Raw genomic sequence first — 21,452 nt, forward strand, 5'->3', positions numbered from 1 at the left:
CTGTTAAATCTCTGATACATCTCTAGCATTTTTCCCCCTCCAATAGCCTTTCATCCGTTTAAGCACAGCCTCAGCTAGAAGGGCACAGGACATGATCTGAGGAGGAACATTTTGTTTCAACTTTTTTTTCAGACACCAACTGTACTTCCTGGTGGGGAAGACAAGTTTTGAACCCTGACCCCTGCTTCCTGCTATGATGTCTACATGTTCAAGCTATGGTGACTTCTTTTGATTGCTAATAAATCAATGCCCTAACAACCAGCCACAGCAGGTTGCAGCTTCTATTTAAAAAGATCCCCAAACTACTCCAAATAATCATTTTGATTTGACAAAGAGCATCTAACCTTGGTCTTTCCATGAATTATTTAGAAATGTAAAATAACAGTTCACAAAATTGCTTGTTTGCTTCTTTCATGAGTCTGAAGGGACCAGCTTTTTCTTCTCACTTTCAGTCCACCTATTTTAGCATTCTGGTACTTTTTTCCTGCTTTTACCTGTACACAATTACTTGATGCAAGGCACAGTTAACTGTTTCCACTAAGCAAAGGTGACCTCATGTAATTAGCCTACAAGAAGTTCCTCCTGGAACTTTATATTCCTGATACAAAGAAAATAAGTTACAAACAAACCCACTCCACCCCCTCCAAAAAACCCCACAAAACAAAACAAAAACAAAACACCAAAAAAGCAGAATGAAACAAACAAAACCAAAACCAACCAACCAAAAATACCAAACCCCCAAACACCTTTATGTGACTTATGTAACCACTGCATCCCCTGACCTCTGACTTAGAACTTCCAATAAGAGAATCAGTGATCTTTTCAATCAGATGGAAGGAAGGAAAGTAAAAAAGAGATACCAATAATGCAACCATAATTTGGATGCAAAATCCTAGGCTTTGCAGCTAGATATTGTAGCTCAAGATTGTACTCCTACAGCATCTTGATGTGGTAGGTACCATCCTCTGAATTTTAATAGAGCTCAGGCACCAACTATTCAAGACATTCAGCATCTTCACAACTATATTAGCTCTGGTCATAGTTTAGTGTTGCATCTCAATATTATCTCTCTACGTGCATCACAGTGTACGCTTTGGAATTGGGCAGTTAAAAGCAAGATACAAGAAGGGCTGACAGTGCCATGATTTTGAATTACTGTAATTCTGTCAAAGTTTATCAATGGGATTTTATTAAATTAGTAAAAATACTTCAATCTAATCCCAAGTGTGTAAGCAAATTTAAATATCCCACCTGAACTTTTGCTGCCAAAAAACCCTTATCTCAGTCCACTTCAGCAAACTAAGACACACACACATAGACAAGCTTACTCTCAGTCAAATTCCCTTTTATTTCACAGATGTTAATTGCTAACAAAGCTAAACAAATCTGCAGTTCAGACTGAGTCACTGAAACTCGTTCCAAAGACCTGGAGGAACAGACTTTATGCAATTTGTTTGTCACTTCAACCCTTATTATTTCCTCTGCTTTGAAATACAACAGTGAAAACATATTTTCATGTTTTGTTCTATATAATTTTAACGTTTTTTAAGCTCTACATCCTCTGCATGAAAACCAATAAATATGTTAGTGTGAAAACAGACTAGAAAATTTCACTAATCTACAAATATCATTAATGAGAAACTTTCTTTCATATGTAGATTATTCTTTTCAGTGACGCACTTGGAAAATTTTCTGATTACCACATTTTGCACAGACTACAGCATTCTTGGATTAGGTCCAAATTTAAAGAGAACTAATTTTCTCCTTTTATGAAAAAAATGCCAGTTATAAACATACAGAGCTGAAAATGGAAAGCAGCCTTAGGAATTAAATAGGTTTTTTATGCAGCTCAATCGAGACATACCAGAAGTAAATTAGGTTCAATACTGAAGAGCATATTAAAGTATCCTAGCAATTACACAGGAAGCTGCATGTAGTAACTATCAAGTTTTCAATCCAACCATATCTTTGGAAAAGTCAGATTTAATATCACATTAGCTCACAATTTTTAATCTATTTGGTAACTCTGCTGGAACAGAGATCCTGCTTATTGCTTTGAAACATACAACATTATCAATGAAACCTAGATGCTTATCTAGAGTTCTTAGTTGCCAAAATTAAAAAGATCAAGGAAAAGACTAGGAACAAAGGCACATGGTTAATTTATAAAAGTATTTACAGGGTACTTGAACATTTATTTCTATCTACTAGAAATTCATCTTGAATACAAAAAGAAACCAAAAAAACCTCTACTGAAACATGTTAAAGGAGATCATCCTAAACAGATATTCTCAAGCAATATGAGCAGAGAATCTTATACCCCATTAAATTATTTCTGGAACTAAATTTGTCATTTTGAATATGGAATTTTCAAATATTAAAATTCATACATTTATTATTCCTCTAAGCAATGTGGTATTTTAGTGTAACCCTCTTCAAAGACTGAAGCTGGCACAGTTAAGGCAGTCTACTAACAGTATTTAAAATTCAGCACATAGTGTTTAATCATTGAGGTGCCTGTATCTCTATTTGGAGAGCTCTCTTCTGAAACCTTCACCCATACCATCATCCTTCTAGTAATGCAGTTTCAAACACACCATGTTTAAACACCACAGTTCTTGCAGTGCTTGGAGTTTTTTGAAGATGATAAGGGAAGAGTCTAACATCTGTTAGCTCCAGAAGCAACTCTGCAGGATGGGTAACATCCCCAAGTTGATGTGTAGCTTCTACTGCGTGCTGTCCTAACCTTCAGAGGCTGCCAACAAGATGCTTCTAAAACTACACCCATTACATTCAAACCTAAAAGCACTCTATAAGTCCTGGTACTGTAATGTGCACTCACTGATACTGTTTTGACACAGTCTGTTGCTAAAAGCAAACTGATTATTCTAGGGTGGGTTTTCACTTTTTATGGAAGTTCACTGATGCACTCATTCAAAAAAAAAATCCAAACCCTCTCTGAACAAATCAACCAAACTTTAAGAGGACTTGATCACATTCTGATTTTTTGCCTACTGACTTGAACTAGTCATTTTGAAAATATTATTCATGATGATGGCAAAAAATTTACTCTAATTGTATGGAAATGGTTTCCATTAAAGTTTAATAAGGCTATACAACAAAGGTGACTAGTGCTGTCTATCTACAGGTGATAGGTTGGGGCATCAGAACTGACCTGAAATATTAAAAAACTTCACAGGAGGGAAAAAAACCAAAAAATAAATAACTGCATAGTATGTGATCCCTTTTATTCACTGAAGCTGCCCATGTATATTCCAGGTGGAAGACAGCAGAACAGCTGCTCAGCCTTTAGATGCAGGTGTGTTTCGTGCTTGATGTAACATTTTTCCATCTTGCTTTGTTGCCACATCTCTTCAAAGGACAATTACAGAAGTGGGAAGAAAAAAAAAATAAGAGAAAGTAGACAAGCATTTCCAGACACATCAATATTTCTCAAATTTTCCATTTGAAATATTGAAGTAAATTTATTTATAGTGAAAGTCATCAGAAGACCATTCCCCTGGATTTAAAATATTTTTGTTTTTTTCTTTGGAAAAAAAATTTAAAAAAAAAAAGAAGAAAGAAAACTAATACACATTACTAAAACCACAGATGCTGTGGCTTTCCTGCCTGCCCCTCTTTCCTCACATATGTCCATACTGATGACAGAATCAGTTCAAATAAGTCTAATCACTATCTAAATTAACAGGGTTGTAGTCAGGGTCATCCTCTTCATCCTCCAACTCTAAATCATCCATCTCTTGGAATAAAGATTCATCAACCTCCACATTGTTTCCAGCTGTAAAGAACAGAAAAGTAATTTATTTTCATGCAACTAGGAAACAGTAACTGAACAACAAAATGCACAAGACTTTTTCATGTTAATTCTTCAATGTAGGTAGCTGCTAACTTACTTTTTATATATCAAATAGATACCGAAAAGTAAACACGACATTTTATCTTTTTACAGCTAAAGTGTTGCTATTTTTCCCCTCATAACAAAACGCATTCAAAAGAAACGTGACACAGGACCTCAGAATTCATTGGGAGAATGAAATTAAAATTTATAGTTGCCAGAAGCAGAGATCCTTTCTCCCCAGAAGTGCCAGAGTAGGAGCTCAGGACCTCACAGCTGGAATAGTTACAACTATCATAATCAAATAAACACGTTGGGTTTATAAAATTCCTTACACACCATATGCCTACATACATATATTTGCCTTCAGATTTAAATTTGACAAGCAAGATGAAGCTTTGCATAGTTTCACATTGTCTTCTGAAAGAGGTGCTGCTGATCTGCAGATAAAACTTGAGGACTGCTGCTATTTTATTTGCATGCACCAACAGTGACATCTTCTGGTCACCAAATAAGTTTCTATTATTTCGCTGGATTTGAAAGAGCCTTTATAACCATTTCTATCTAAAGATAATGCCATTATGCTCTGAAAATTAGCATTAAACACTGTTATAATGTTACAATACAGTTAGTAACCTCTTGCATTTACGACAGAATGCAAACAGCAATAAAACCGGGAGTTTTTAATCACCAATAGCAACAGGATTAAAAGTTAATACATTAACCGCAAATCATTTGGGCACAGAGCCCAGAGGTCTTCCTCCCTTGAGGCAGCCAAATGTGCCATCAACAAACCATCTTCATTTTACACATTTTGGAGGAAGACAAGGTTAAATTATTCCTTCTAAAAGAAACTAAACTCCCTCGTTACTGCCATTTCAAGTTTATGCTCACTGACATTCATAGTTTGTCTAACTGTTACTTGCAGAGAAGATACTTGACTCTCTTCTGACTGTGTTTTACCAGTAGACAATGTGGCTGCACAAAAGAATTGCCTTAACTCAAAAATCATGTATTTCAAACTAGGACACCAAAAGGTGGTACAGCAAGTTAAATAGGTATGTGCCTATGAGTAGATTTATTTGCTTTACTTCCAACAGATTTTCCAAGTTTAAAATTTTTTTGGCACAGTCCTACAAAACTTTCAATTGGCACTAGGTTGATATTTTAGGCAAGATAACAGGCAAATGTGCAGAAGCCATGAAGAACTGGATTGCACAGAGGCAAACAGCATTTATTTTGACCTGTAAAATGTTTACTATTGGTGTTGAGGTTCAGAGAGGAGACAGAACTTCAAGATCTGTGCTTTAAATCAGGGGTAAGAAGGCTGGCTATCAGGAAAAAAAAACCCCTAAAAGTAGGGTTTGGCTGGGTTTCTTTTTTTTGTTTGTTTTGCTTCCAGTCCAATCATTTGAATAGAAGCAATGGAAATAAGATCAACTCAAGCTCAAAGCTGCAAATGAATATGTTTTATAATTTTGAAAAGATTTCCTTTGTGTTTATAAAGACTTAAAATCACTTCACTTTGAAAAACAGTACTTCTCAGAAAGTTCTTCCAATGTAAAAGTGATACTGAGGAAAGATGTTAAGTCAGAAATATACCACAGATTTTGCTTAGGAATTTTGATCTACTTTAAGCCATTGTCTTTCAGTTGTGGAAACAAACAGAAATTTACCATCCTCCAAGAACTGGATGTCAGAAGTGTCAAGGTTGTGATCCATTTCAAACAGCTGTTTACCTAGAAATAAAATAAAAAATAATATATAAGCAAGTAGAATTCTGAAACAACCTAAGGCAACAATAGTTACCACATGTATTTCAGTCTTTTCATATTAACTAATTCTAGGAGACTTTTTTTTAACTGCTTGTTTCTCTAAGTTCCCCATTGTGGTTTTATGACTATTAATCCAGGATTCATCCATGCCAACAAGCTTCCTCCTCTTACATGTGAAATGGGTCAGTGTTTCTTAAAGTCACTTTAATGTTATTAAGGCTTTAATAATGGGGGGGGCAGAAAAATTTACACCACACTGCCCCACAGCCTGTGTTCAGTCCTTATTGCTATAGTCATCATCTTGCATTCCACAAGAAATTCTCTGTGGGAACTGGAAAAGAAATTAACTGACTCCTCCATCTGTTTCCATATATCCTCTCACTTGAAAAGGAACTTGCATCTACACACACTAATCACCAGCTCCAACACAAACACACATCTGTGAAGGAAAGTAAATCCTCCCTTTCTGACTGGGAGGAACAGGAAGGAAAGCTCTGGACTCTTTCCATGTAAATCACCCATCTTCCATGTACATTTGCAAGACTGGTTGGTAATACTGGGGTTACACTACTGGCATCCAAGAATAAGCCTTGTTTTGGTTTTGTAAAGGGGAGCTTTTATAAACTACATTTGTATAGAGGAAAACAGAAAAAACTTACTAACAATACTTTTAAGAACAGAAAAACTAGAAGCCTCATTTCTGTTATCTCATCTTCGCAGATTCCCAAATGCATTCCTGTCCGAGAGGAATCAAGCGTGTCCCCTGCCCTGCACAGCTTTTTATGAAACTTACTACCATTAACATGTCCATCTTTGTCAAATTTCATCAAAACTAGCCAAAAGTTTCCAAAGCCTCCAGAAATGAGGAGAAAACAGAACAGTGATACAGCACAATCACATAGGTCATGCTTTCTCAGGTAATCGGGTTAGAAAGCAGATCCAACATCATAGGGGAACCAGTTCGAAGCTAAGCCATGCAGACCGTAGAGGAGGATGCCCAAGATCTAATTCTTGCCTAGACGTTCTCATAAGAAAAATAATTTCCTCCACATTTTTCTCACTGGATACAGTTTGCTTTCTACTGAACGAACTGCGATCTGCAAAACAAAGAGCCCCAAACCACTGCTAGGACAAGCTCTTCCCCAAAATATCAGAGCCATTCTCACTAGTCATTGTAAGTTTGTCATATGCAGCAGCCACTGTGTTCCTTCAGTCCAGCAACAGCATCCCAAACTCCTAGATGTGCTTAGATAATCTGAAGTCACTGTAGAATCCAGTGTAATAAAGGTCAAATCAGTAAACTGTTGATGTAGATTTGTCCTGTTGCTTAACAAACCCCAACTATTTCTGTCTGATAGCAGCAGCTCCAAGTGGTATACTGGCTTAAACACACAGTTTGGAAATCTTAATGATTTCAACAGAAATCTTGTATTTATCAGCTTTCTATTTAGCTCAAAATCAGCACTCAGAAAGACTTCAAGCGACATGGAGGGCAATAATCAGATACTGCATTAAGAGTTTATTTATTACCATCATCTTTCATAGCAAAAATTACTTTTAGACTTATCATTATAGTCTGGTAACATTGCAGAAATTTCATAACCAGAATTAAAACATACCACTTAATTTATTTTTGCCTGCTTGTTCTTCTTCTTTCATCTTTTTCCTTTTTATTTCTAGGAGTTCTGCATCGAACTTGGCTTTCCAATTCAGGAAATTCTCAATGGTAACAGGAGTGCCATGAAAACGTTGCTGAAAGAACAGAAAACAAGGCTGCAAACACAACTTGCAAAGCTACAGGTGAAGATGAGCATTCTCTTATTTATTTAAACTTCAACATTCCAAAAGCATTGCTTACTGTCAAATATTCTGAGAAAATAATCCTAACTCTGAGAACAGACAAAAACCACACTTTTTTTCTGTCATGAGACTCCCTTCAGAGAACTATACTGAGGTGGAAACTCTCCTGGAAAAACCCTGCATACTACTTTTGGACCTTAGAGTGCAATAGTTCAAAATGCATCACTAATACAAGTTATCTATAAGTAGGCAGCACTTCTTATCAACCCTTAAGTGCAATCTACACTTAAATATTTACCATTAAAATACACTAACTCTTTTATGTTGTTAAAACAGAAAAAAAGGATCATTGTTTCTCAGCCATTTTCAGAAATACTAAACCTTCCAAGTCCCATCACCCTCTAGCTATTTCTCAGGAAGTAAGTGAAGACTCATTAGTTGGACTTACAATGGCATATTCCATGAATTGGAAACCAATTCTACAGTGCTTGATTGAATGGACACGTACAAGGAGGACAAACCAGTGCTGAAGACTGGTCCCACTGCTTCCACCCTATCCACTCAGTTTACCAAGGAAGAGAGCCTTCCTCAAACCATAGAGTCTGTGCGCAGCACGACATATACTAGCCTTTCTTGCTTCCCATCCCCTCTTGCTTCTTCAGGCAAAAACCTGTTTACAGCAACTTTGACTTCATTTGGGAAAAATCCCTGCCCCTTCCTTAGGAAGTAATGCTACCACACTGCTCCTGCTTCAAACCCACACATTCTAAGAAAGCAGGGAGTCTTTTTATATGAAAACATTATTTTACATACTTTCTCTTCTTCTTCTGCTTCTCTTTCTTTCTGTTTCTTCTCCTCTTCTCTTCGTGTTTTTATTTGATCCACTATTTCATTTAATTTCTCCTGTACTGCTGAGACTAGAGTGAAGATCATTACCATTCCTAAATTTTCTTCTGCCTACAAGACAAAGAAGGCAACTTCAAACAGAAGAACCTCAAGCCTTCAGCAGATGAATGCATAAGTGCATTTAGAAAGCAGGATGCTGTGCAAATGAAGACAGCACAGCTGATGCATTCTGCACCAGTCTCAAAAGCTTGCTGTAAAATCCAAATCAATTGGCCATTTAATTCAGTTAGTAATCCCCACATGGGTGTGCAGCAAAACACAAAGCTGAACACCTTTGTTCAGGTTGTCAACACATTATAGACATGTGGAAAGCTTTTTCATGAACAAAATAAAATATGTAGTAGAAATACAACTCTAAAATTTGAGTATTATAAATCATAAGAGACAAGAGTCACTCAGAACCTCTCCTGTAGGTTTATTCCTTAATCCTATTACATGCTCCTTTGAAGTGAGACAGTTTCCCAGGAAAACCAAAAAACATCAGTTGATGGAAGGTCATACGAAGTAAAGTGAAATGAAAGAAAGCCTACTGAACATATTACGTCAATTTTAGGGCAGGGAGGACTTGTCAGGAATTCCTGAAACCAAAGAAGGGTTTCCTTCTCATTCCTTCATGATGCACTCTCACTGGTCCCAAAGGTTGAAGAGATCCACCCCCACCACCCAAACAGTTACATTATTAAAGAGAATCAAGCATCAATGTGGCATTTTTCAATATTTCCAAATAAAACTGAATTGGCTTATTTTCGTAAATACTACATGTACAGTTAAACAAATTCACCTTAAGATAGAACTGCAAATGAGGGGAGGCTCTAGTGCACTTCCATTTCATTATCGTACACACTGAATTAGCCCCATATTTTACCTCATTACCACAGTTTACCTCAATAATGTCATTTATCAAACTCAAACCTCACAGTCAGTCTCTATAGTATGGAATAGGCTTCAGATCAGTAGCACATACCTCAGAAAACAACTGATTTGAGAGAGAAGTTCTGCCTAAAGTGCAAAGTGATATCAAGCTGTATCAAGATATTCCATTTTCCTTACCTGCTGCTCTAGCAGTTTTATAATGTCTGTGACATCATTATCATCAAGATTCTCCTGTGAGACAATTTCATAAAGTGGAGTTTCATCAGGGTATTTTTCTCTATAGGTAAATTTAAGGGTTGTTTGGACAGCTACAAGATAAAAAACATACACTGTTATGGTAGTAACTCTATATAAATTTATTGTATATTTTTCTATTGTATCGACAGTCTAAAGATTATAAAATATAAAATATTCTTGCCTTAAAAGCAGTCTTCTTACACAGATGTTAAAATAATATGAACAGATTTAAACATAAACCACAAGTTCTGAGAAATTAAGATTATGAAAAAGTTTACACTTGCACAAACTATTATAACCTATTCATGTCTGAAAGGTCTTTAGGACCTTTCATGTCTGAAAGGTCTTTAGGAAGACTGGAAAACCTTCTGTGGTATGGCATATACCAGAGCAGTAATCTCTTCTCCCTCATATTCTACTTAAAGCTGGAAAATGGTGAAGAGTCCTAACAGTAGACCTAAAGAGAATCTCAACATATTAGTACTTTAAATTCTGTGTGCCTAGTTGGAGTATCAATCTCTGTGTTGGGTTCCAAAGTTCCCCATAAATCTCATGACAAAAACACTATGTCCAGTAGGAGGTATTAAGCAAAGAACCACCTAAGGAAAACACATTCAAGCTGAAGCTGCCCAGAGCCAGGATAACATGGAAACAAGTAGAAGAAAATCAAGGTCCTTTTACACATCCTCCCAGAATACCAGGGAGAAGCTTTCCTTTAGTTCCAGACTCACAGTTCTTGGCAGCCCAGCAGTCTCTTCAACACAGACACCTGCTCCAAGCAGGACTTGCTCCTTTAAAACTTAATAAGACAGCACCAGTTTATTCCTTCTGTTACAGTAACCCAGAATAGCAGCTTCCAAACCTGCTTGGAGCAAGGCTTGCTTACATCATGCCCATGCAATTGTGGACACCCAAGAAATACACAGTGACTCGGGACCCACAGCCCTCTGCTCTGGAACTGTTCCTTAAGGGCTGCACATTCAGAGCCCACAAACTCAACTCTCCCTTGTGGCTGGCATACATAGAGTTGCTAGGAAAAAAATCCCCTCACATGGCTGTAAGCTGCTACAAGGATGATGATAACCCATACTTTTTGAAGATACGCTACAAAGCCTTTGAGATTCAGCAGAAAGCAGTCCTAGCATTCACACTTCTGTAAACTAAACAAGGACCACCAAAATCCCTGAACTTCATTTGCTGAGGAGTGTTTGCTGTATCAGGCCCTTAAGAGGACTTAAATGGAGGTACACATAGTTTTTGGTGATAGAATTAGGCCTACAAAGAAACTCCTCCTATATATGTTTAAGACACGACCAACTTACTTTCATCATTTTCTCCAGCTTCAGACGTCACAGTGATCGTGAAAGTTGTTGGCTTTTCTGACAATACTGTTCAAAGGAAAAAAAAAAAGTCAGTGAGAGAGTCCTTAAATCAGACAACCACTTCTTCACATCACTAAAACTTGTCAAGGACTAATGAAGAAAGGAAGCTCTTGATACAGTGTTAAAGGCCTTTTTACCTTATTAATAAATACTTTTCCATTAACAGCTACTTTCCACATGATGTGATGCCTGGAGTACTCTTTGAATGAGCACATATAACACCAAAAATATCAAGAAATTTCTCCCTTGGAAAACTTTCTTTTCTGGCAGTTTCACTTTTCCAGAAAGCACAAATCTACCTACCATCAAATGATTTCTGCTAGTGCCTGGAATGTGTTCAGAAAGCTCCCAAAGCTAATTTGCTTTACTGCGCCAGATATATGTGATGAGCACCCAGTGTACTCTTGACCCCGGACTATTTTTACAGTATGTCTGCACCTATATTTAGGACAGCTTAATGTAAAAAACGCTTCTTAAAACAAAAAAAGAAGGGTTTTCCTTCAAGACTGTACTACCCCAGTAATGTACTAGAATGTGTAAATTAGGCAGCTAGAAGACAGACAAAAAGTGGCTCCTGTGGAGACGCACAGAATGCAAGCGCTATGATCTGTGTGAGGCTGAAAACCTCATTGCACAATTGTGGGTTGCAGATCATATTCTCACATAAGGATTGCTCTGTATCACTGTTACAACCTATGCCCAAACTAGTATACATTCTCTCAAAGTATTATGTGAATTTTACCTAATTGCTAATGTACTACTGCTATCTTTGTTTCCTCTTCTTCTCTTGGGCATAAAAGCATTACATGAATGAACAATAACTGTGGAGTAAGCAGAGATCAATTTACATATCTTTAACTAATCTTTAACATAAAACTGAAGAACCAAAAAGATTTTCAGATTGAAGCAATGGACAAACAGCTGTGTGATGAAGTTGCTTTCAAATAAGATACTGTGGGACTTCGGGCAGAGTAGATACTGTGCAGGAAGGGAACTGAAAATGCCCTGTTTTTTCCACTGTTAAAATTCTTTGGATACTGAGCAACATAAACCATGTTGGAATAGCTAACATGGTAGATACTCTTAATTGTTTGATGGTAACTTGGAAGTCCTGGAAAACTGATGAACCAACGTATCCATCCTACAAAAGTTTCAGTAATACAACATACTCCACCAAGGAACTAAAGCTTTCCTTTTTTCCACCACAAGACAGCAACAGAATAAGGTAAGTACTGGCTGAGGACATTTACAGAGAAAACAACATCTTTACGTACCCCAAAACACCCCGTGCTACACGGTCGTGACAAGCTATTACCGAAAAGGAAAACCAGTCGGCACACAAGCCAATTCCCCAACTGCCATCTAGGGCCGCATCTTTTGAAAGGTTTCTCCAAAGGGCATCCTTCCGCCCGCCACAGCCCGGGCTGGGATAGAGGAGCGGGTACCCACGCTGGGCAGCTGTGCCACGGCGCCAAACGCGGCAGAGGCAGCGCCGCGCACCGCACCGGCACCTACCTGGCGACGGGAGCCATCGAGTGCTTTGCTTTTCCTCCCCAGGGAAAGCAAACAAAAAGCCCGAAAAAGCCACCCAGGCTGGGGGGCTCGGGAGCCCCGGGGCAGCCTCGGCGCGGCCTCCCGCCCGTCCCGCCGGCACGGCGCGGCCCCGCCGCGGCTCACCCGTGAACGAGTCCGGGTAGATGGACTCCAGAGCCTCCAGCTCGTTGCGCTGCTCCTCGCTGTAGTCCGTCATCGTCGCCCGCCGCCGCCGCCCACGGCCATGGGCCGCCGGCCCCGCAGCGACCCCGACCCGCAGCCGCTCCCCGCCCGCCCGCGCCTGCGTCCTCCCCGCCTGCTGCCTTCCCTTCCTAGCATGCCTAGCGCTCGCGCTCGGCGCTGGATGCCTTTGGGCTGCAGGGCAGGGAGGGAGGGAGGCGGGGCGTCGGATGCTGCTGCCATCGCTGGGCCGGGCGAAAGGCGGCGGTGAAGGCGCGGGGAGCCGGCCTGGATCCTCTTCATCATCGGGGAGGCATAAGGTGCGGTGCCCTCTGCTCAGCAAATTCCAGCAGTTGCTGCTCGGCGTTCAGCTCCGGGCTGAGCTGGCTGGGCGTGTTTGCCCGCCTGTACCTGACGTGCAGGAGGAATCCTTCTGCCATGCTCCGCTCCACACGTGCGCTGCTTCCCCGCAGCTTCAGGGTCGCTATAAAGAGCACATTGCTGTTAGGCAGGTATTCACTCTTGGACGTTCTTCCATTGAAAACTTACAGGGATCAGCAAACTGAAGAGGATTCAAAACCGATGCTCTAGGTATCACAGAAGGGTACCGTGAAGGCAGTTGAATGCCATTTCTGCCAGAAAGTGGAAGGTGCTGGTGGAGGACTCTCTGCATTGGGAGGTATCACACACTGGAGCAGGGGAAGAATGTGAGAAGCCCTCCCCTGAGGAGGAAGGAACAGCAGAGACATGTGATGAACTGCCCGCAACCCTCCTTCACCCTGCCCCTGTATTGCTGGGAGGAGGAGGAGGTAGAAAATTTGTGAGTGAAGGTGAGCCCAGGAAGAAGGAAGGCAGGGGGCAAATGTACTGTAATTTTTATTTCTCATTGTCTTACTCTGAGTTGATTGGTAATAAAATAATTTCTCCAAGTGGAATGTATTTTGCCTGTGACAGTAAACGGTGAGTGATCTCTCCCTGTCCTTATCACAAACCATGAGAATTCCTTTATATTCTCTCTCTCCCCTATCCAGCTGAGGAGGGGAGTGACAGAGGAGCTTTGGTGGGCACCTGTTGTCCAGTCAGGGTCAACCCACTACGTATGCAAAAGCTTAGGGTTCAAATGAATGATGTAAAGTGATGTAAAATATGCCTAGTTTCCAGTTATTCAACAAATACATGGTTTGCATTTGCTAAAATGCTTGCTTTTGTTTAGAAGTTTAAATCTCCAAGACCATACATATTTACCAAGATCTGCAATTTAACTTACTTCTGGCTCTTACATTTTCTAGTAAAACATACCAAATAATTATATTTCTCCTCCTCAACCACCAGGGGTCATTTATTAATAACAGATAGCATCCCATAGTTTAGCATATAGCTTCAGAGCATACAACATGTGTATATGTACATTACAAGGCAATACAGGAAGCATTAAGAAAAATTATGGTATGCATTTCCCCCCAACCCCTTTTAGAGTTAGAAACATTTGCACAAGGAGTTAGAGAGGAGATGAGTAACATCACATCATACCACACTGAATTAACACAAAAACATCACTAATCCTTCTTTCACTAAATTCAATAATTTTTAATCACAATAACATTCATAGGCCCAGTGGTATGTCTAAATTACAAGATCTTTGCAGGCAAAGCAAACCTTACTGCACAAAGGGAGATTTTTTTTCCTATCCTGATTTGCTATTTGTACAGTGGGCAAGCACATAAACACCTTAGAGATTTTGAGGTGTTTCTAAAAATGAGACTGATCTTGCTACTGCTTTCAGCCAGAACACCTTTCAACTCGGTTTACCAAATGTCAAGTGTTTGCTGCTCCATGTTAGACACCTCCATCCTCTGCCTCAGTGGGAATTTTCTCTCCTTACCAGAATTGAAAGTTCTCTCATCATTGTATCTAGACTCAGCCTTTGACAATAAGATTTCCCCTATGTTTCTTCTGTGCTCCTGTAGCCACAGACTTCGCTTGTAGTTAGTTAGCTCAGTGTAGTTTATTCATACAATACAAAAAAAAGTGGAAGAGGAGACATAAGTAATTTCTGCTTGGGCTCATTAAGAAAAAAGCTGAATCGCTGCTTTTGCTCTATACAGAATGCACTAACTCAGAGGATCCAGTCAAAGCTATTAAAAATCTTTTTAATGGGAAGAAAAAAATTTTTAAAAAAGCATCTGCAAATAACTTTCCCAGTACATATTTATCCTTTTAGCATAACTATTAGAAAGCAGAGAGCTGCAGCTTGAAACAGCCCACCCTAATCTAGACATAGATCACATCCCATAGGAGTCAGATGCCATCAGTAAAGGCATCTGTAAGTGTGTGCTAAAGGACTACATTAACAAGATGTACTTGCTCACATACTTTATATATCAATGTAATAATGCATTGGAAAGTTCCAGAGCAGCTCAAGTCTGATAGAGTTAGACAGGGTCCTGCATTTCTGCAAGGTGTTGTGGTGGCTTGGATCCTCAGAGCTGTGTTTTGATCAAAGGGTCTTCATCAGTCTTCAAGTATTTTCCATTTGCACGTTCCTTGAGTGCCCAGTCATGGAGGAGACTATAATCATAGTGCTCCTCATCCACTTGTTTTAGAAAGGCCAGTCCAGAAATGGCTTGCCACTCTCTGAGAGATGGGATGCGAATTTCCTTTACATTTTCACTTCCTGGGACAAAGCCAAAAAACTTCCTTACATGCTGCATGGCGTAGAGCCTGGAGTGCTGCTCCGTCGCCTCATCAAAGAGCTCCTGCTCATTGTGGACATAGCTGCTCCAGTATCTGAGATGTAGAAAGCTGAGTGGGGAGAAACAGCTTGCCAGGCAGTAAGACAGGAAGACAGTGATGACTACCACAGCAATCAGAAGCCAGCCAGCCACCTTACAAAGAAAAAGAAAAGAACTGTTACAGCTGAAAATACAGTGGTAACTTCTGAGCACCAGAAAATCCATGGGATCTTTACTTGCTTTTTCTAAGTAATAATGTTAACAAGGTATAAGCCTGGAAAAAGTCTGTTGCCACCAAACACAGTCTATGCCTACTGGAGGCAGCTGTGTAGTAAAGTCACTTGTTCTTGTGAAGTTTAAGAAAGTTCTGTTATATAACTTTAAGTATATTGCTCTAAGAGCTGTTGTTGTTAGAAGAGAAGCCACATGACTTCTAGACTGTATTACCTTATGGCCTGTTTAAAACCAGTTTTCTCTGAAGTGTCAACTTTATGTTCACCCCATTATTTACCCAGTATGTAAACTTTTAGAATCGAGTCTGATCTTGGTTCCCATGAAACTCCCATAGCCTGAGCCCCTTAGCCACACATTTCTTATGCTTTAATGAAGAAACTTCATACCCTCCCTGGCTCTTTGCCTTTCATTTGTTTTACTTGATAGTACTTTTCAGGATACTACACAAGGAAGAATATATCCTCTCATAGCAGGTAACAAGTGGAACAACGAGACATAGTAATTTATATACCTAAAATTCAGTTCCACTTAGAAGAAAAAAAAGCAGGCTTCAAAACACACAGAGATTTTGCACTCAGGACACAAGGCACTGATCTTGTTCTATCCTAACCCTTTGTCTGCTGAATTAACTCTACCTCTCATCATTAGGTTCAGAGGCAACAGAAACAACATGAGTTACTCACTTGTGACTGGTATCGGAGTAGGAGAATCACTTCATCTCTTGCCCGGGTCATCTCTGGTGGAACTAACTGACTGCATGGAAATGTAGCCAGTATCCTTCTGTGTTCACTAGCAGTAACATTAGGATTAGCTCCATAATAATACGTGGGGACATACTCACTCACAGCACAGACATAATATGAGCCATTTATCAGGGTGACTGCTAGCCATGTTACTGGAGCAACCAGTGCTCTCCCAGTGATGCTACACAGGACAAAGCAGATCAATTTGCATTTCAGGAACCGGTTTGATATAGTCACCTTCTCAAAATGAGATCTTTTGCCTGTAACCAGCCTCCAAGTCTGGTTATTCAGGGCATAGCCAACAATCAGAAGGATCAGTGCAGGAACTCCTAGGAAAGCCAGCCCATAAATAAGGTTCTGTCCAACGTGACAGGGACAGCTGAACGTGAAAAAAGAGAAAAGCTGCTGCCCACCAATTGTCAGTATTGCAATTATAGCATTAGCAATAACAACTTCTTTGCCTTTCAGAAAAGTTAACCACTTTGGAAGGAAAGTCATTTTAGTTCTTACTCTTTACCAGATTATTTTGCTTTAAGTCAACACCAGCTTTTAGCTATATTTAACTAATGTTAATGGCAGAACAGAACAAACTCCAACAGCTTAAGAAAAACACCACCAAACACAACAACAAAGAAACCTCCTGCTAGTCTTTCTCCTCCCACTAATTCTCAGTAGCTTGTTTGCTAGCTTTAAATATGCTTGCAGACATCCACTGATGTGATTTAATTGATTCAGTAATTTATCTCAGCAGTTGTGGAACACTGAGCTTTTAGGCAATTGTGAGCTCTGCCAGCCCCTTGCTAATTGTCTGAAACTAACAATAAATTCCCCCTACCTTTCGGATGAAGTGCAGTGCTATCAAACTGATGACTAACTTGCCAGGATTAATTGCCAAGCTGTTTGCTAATCAACAGTAATTAGCAGGAACATGGCATGAGACTAGGACACAAAAGAAAAAGGGATAAGAGATCTTTTCAGCTGTTCTCCCTAAAAGAACAAACAAAGAAAGACTTGGCAACTGGACTGATAATAAAAAAAATGAAGTATTTAAAATTTAAAATGCTTCCACTTTAAAATAAACCCATAAAATATTCCATAAGTGGCACAACATTTGGAATCCCTGTGCTGTTTGTATTTAATGTCAGTTCTGGGGCAATTTGCTCTCCAAACTGGAGTCTGACACATAATTATCTGCTGAACTACGAGGATTTTAGTGTTTCACCTGTAGGTGGCAAGAAGCGAGCATATGTCTTTTCCTGATAGTGTTGGTTTCCTTTGGAAAGGTGGGTGTTCTGGGCTTTGGGGTTTTTTTGTAATGTATAATCTGCTATTCACTTCACACAGTGTCAAGCCAGCTGGCATTTATGTAGTATACTTGCGATTACAAGTTTTAAGATTTTTTTATAAGTATGGTCAGTCCCATTCTGTGGGCTGAGAGAGATAGAAATTTTTCAATTAAGCATTTCCAGAACTGGTTTCTGGATATTCATATATATAGTCTGGGCTCTGGGCATTGGTCACAAACCAAGCCTTAAGTAGAGGCCTGAAAAATTTAGAACATTTTACTCTGTATGATTTCCTCTGGATTGCACTTTTTCTATGGTCATGCTATCCAGTAGTTCTATACATGGCATAACCTAGGCTGATCTGACTATGCAAATACTTCTGTTTAAGTACTGAGAAGTCAACTGTCTGTAATATAAACATTTTTACCAAGAACAGAAAGCGAAATTCAGCCAGAAAGTCTATGGGGAAAATTGTCTTCCCATTACAGATCTCTGTCTCCGGCATGTGCGGACTTGATTGTATGATATAATAGTGTCTGTCTGCACAGCCTCTTTCCTCCCCTTACATAGAGGGTTGCTAATAATAAGTTTTATCTCAAACAGTAGTTTTAGCACCCATGGTGTCTGCTTGGATGGCAGAGACACTCTCTCAGCTGTTATACATATGGATGTCATGTTATACATGCCTTGCTGGTTCTCTAGGCAAGACCTTGTTCCTCCAGTTCTCTGCTAGGGCAGACACCTGCTTGTGTCATCCCCACTCACCATCTGTGAAAGAGGTCTTTGCCAGTAACTGGTTCTCAAACAATGTGACACCATTGCACAAAATTAAAAGCAATAGAGAAACATGCTGAAACATCCAGCAGCACTTTGCCACAGCTTTTCTGGAGCTTGTTGTTAAGTGTTTAGGTGTTTGGACAGTGCAGTAGCACAACAAAATCCCCGTGCTGTGTAATCATTGCCATTTTGAACCTTAATTTTCTTTCAGTATGACAGGATTTTCAACTATTTTTTTGTACTAGTGGCATTGTATTTTGAAAAAAAAAAATCAGTGAAATAAACCCATTAGGCTATTACAGAATTATTTTGAAGATATGTTTAATGAGTCTTCCATTATGCCTCAGTTTGTTTTAAAATCTCTGATTGACTGCTTCTGAGTTTTCTTTGGGAACCCTTGTCTTATTTTGTTTATAAGGAAGGAAGGCTTTCCCAAGCATCACTTGTTTACTCCAGAAACACATTAGATGTGAAACTGAAATGGTGTACAATACTGAAATATTCATAGTCAGCCTAAGGCTGTTGAATGAGGTAATTTAAACAATCAATACTACAACTTTGCACTTCTGCATTTTCACTTCTTTGGCACTTGCTTTCGTGCTCTGCTGTAAGTGATCCTGCTGGGTCATCCCATTATGGTAGAAATTATAGGGTTGAATCCAATTAAGAGCTTGGGCGGCACATCAGACTTTTAAGTACTTGCGTTTGCAGAGGAACCCAGAGTCCTGGGGTAGACATTTAGGCTCTTTATTTGATTCCCGGGAAGAGTTAGGACTGAATGCAATCTGAAACAGCACTACCTGAGGTGCCAGCCAGCTGGCCTCTGAGGCAAAGAGATGCTTACATCTGACATCTGAGACAAATAGGATGCATGAGTAAACCTTAGCCATGGTTTTGCTTGTCATATTGCAGGGCTCTGTCAGCTTGAACTCACTGCCAGTAATCTCACTTATGAGAAAAATTGATTTTTTTTTTTTAAGAACTGAGAATGATTTGTCTTTTTTGTTTTAAACATGGTTATTGGAAGACATATTATGCCTTCCTATCCTCCCATACACAGCAAACAAGTTTTATTCTCGTTTTCTTTTTATTGAAATAAAGCAACCATGGCAGAAGGTAGAGATTGATTTCAGCCCCCTTCTCCACCTGATCTACTAAAAACTCACTCATCTCTTTCTTCCAAAATCTCAGTTATTATTAGTAATGTGATGTGACTGTGGTGCAAAGAAGCTGTGTTTTCCAGCTTTCCCGTTCTACCAGTTGCACTTAGTTTCCCCACAGAGAGGATTTTGATACTTATTGGATCAGAAAATGATTAGGATTTTGTAATCTACTGGCCAGAAAAATGTAGGGAGAAAGTGAAGTGTTCTTCTGTTTTCCGTCTGAAGGGCTTCTTGTGAAGTTTGGAGGAGGAGGAGACTGAACCCTGGTCTCTGGTCCTGTTCATGTGTTTTCATTGCTAAATTAGCAGCCTAAAGGCTGATGTTCTGTGGCCCCTCTAGGTGCATTTTGAGTTCTCTTTTGCATGGATGTCAAGCCTGCCTGTGCATGTTAGAAAGCATGCTGTGAAAGTGCCTGCCTGACAGATTTCCTTTGGGAGCTGAGGGGAGCACTGTCCATGTCCTATGTTCTGCCAATTCACAGGTGGGATTCAGGCTGCCAAGTCATTTTCATGGTCTCTTCGGCTTGGTTAAGGAAGAAGGTCCTCTCCCTTTAATTAGGACCAGCACCGATGAGAAAAATAATAAGCTTTAAGGGAAGAATAGAAACCAGTTAATGATTTTTTTGTTTAGCTTACATATATTGCTTCAGAATTTACCTGTGCTTTAAAGGTAAATTTATATGACATTTCTGGTGCCTGCAGAGAGTTTCAGCAGAAAGTAGGCACTAAAATCCCAAAACACCCTCTTGAAAACAGTTCCTGAGAGGCGTAACCTATAACCAAAGAAGTTTCAGCAGGTCACACTGAAAATGCTTCTGCAGGCAAGGAGGCAGCAACAGCATTGCTTTGTTCAGAAACATTGACAAAGCAGCAGCCAAACTGGGATTTGAGTATAAGAACTGGTGTGGGAATTTACATGTGTGCACATATGTATTTTCAAAGAATAATGATGTGTCCTTATGATACATTGCACTGTCTGGTTCACAGTGTTCCTTCATTATTATAGTATTAATAATGCAGGCTGAAGTAATTCATCCACATATTCAGAACCATATAAATAAAATGGTTGTCATTTATGGGTAGCCTTAAGTGCTTTTCAATGGCCTCACTGAAGTTAAATGATGGCAATGATAATCTTTTACAGTTTTTTTAAAATGCAGTGCAGTACACTTTCTTGTGGAATATGGGATGACTTGCAATGTGAGACGTATTTGATGCTTTTTGCCAGCTGGGGACAATTGGAGAAACCAACCCATCTCAGACTCAATTTAGAAATGCAAGTAACTATCTAGATAATTGCAATGTCTGGCTTTTAAAATTTATTTAAATTTAGATGTGGGAAGTACCTACAATAGTTTCACCTATAAAATGGAGTAGGATTTTACAGGGCCAGAAAAACACCTGCCAAAAAAAAAAAAAAATCACATCTGAATGCTTTCCGTGTATCTGGAGTAGTAAATATATGTATTTTTACTCTAACATTGAATCTATTAATTAATATAAATTTAGTAACAGCATGACATTCAGACGAGGCCATATATTATTCCTTCCTTTCCTGAGAGGGCTCAGTGAGACTACATGTGCAAGTAAGTCCTATAAGGAATGACAGCTATCTGATTAATTTCTAAATTCACCTGTGACAATAGTTGAAATTTATTGCAAATATAAGCTAACGATATAGGCCAAATTTACTACAGAGGAAAACAGGCAAAATAAGCCTGGATGTTCATAGCAAGGATATTTACAAATAGGGGCCATAACAGGCTAAGAATGATAGAACACCCCCAAGGAACATTGTTAATGAAAGTGCCATTTGCACAAGCTGGTAGCTGTACCAGGTACACAGTTCATTACTCTGGGAAGCTCTATATCTGTCCTGCCAGCTTTGCAGAATCATGGTGGTAGCAGTGCCTTATAACACACACTGCCCCTGCTTAGACAGACATCAACTCACCAGACTAAAGAAGTCAGAGCTG

At 39.4% G+C, this 21,452-nt stretch overlaps 2 protein-coding genes across 2 annotated transcripts; both read right to left on the reverse strand.

Moving 5' to 3' along the window:
• Positions 1-1,324: 1,324 nt before the first annotated feature.
• Positions 1,325-12,672, reverse strand: RWDD1 (RWD domain containing 1). Its single transcript, XM_027745360.2, has 7 exons — positions 12,507-12,672; positions 10,770-10,835; positions 9,388-9,518; positions 8,245-8,388; positions 7,251-7,383; positions 5,533-5,595; positions 1,325-3,799 (listed from the first exon to the last, which is right to left on the reverse strand). The coding sequence occupies exons 1-7, from the start codon at positions 12,577-12,579 to the stop codon at positions 3,687-3,689; spliced, it is 723 nt and encodes a 240-aa protein (XP_027601161.1). The 5' UTR covers positions 12,580-12,672; the 3' UTR covers positions 1,325-3,686.
• Positions 12,673-15,022: 2,350 nt separating this feature from the next.
• CALHM4 (calcium homeostasis modulator family member 4) lies at positions 15,023-16,749 on the reverse strand. Its single transcript, XM_027745355.2, has 2 exons — positions 16,192-16,749; positions 15,023-15,427 (listed from the first exon to the last, which is right to left on the reverse strand). The coding sequence occupies exons 1-2, from the start codon at positions 16,747-16,749 to the stop codon at positions 15,023-15,025; spliced, it is 963 nt and encodes a 320-aa protein (XP_027601156.1).
• Positions 16,750-21,452: the final 4,703 nt, after the last annotated feature.

This window comes from Pipra filicauda, unplaced genomic scaffold (genome assembly GCF_003945595.2).
Source record: "Pipra filicauda isolate LSUMZ 115617 unplaced genomic scaffold, ASM394559v2 scaffold106_size2291244_pilon, whole genome shotgun sequence".
In the NCBI taxonomy this organism is placed as follows: domain Eukaryota; kingdom Metazoa; phylum Chordata; class Aves; order Passeriformes; family Pipridae; genus Pipra; species Pipra filicauda.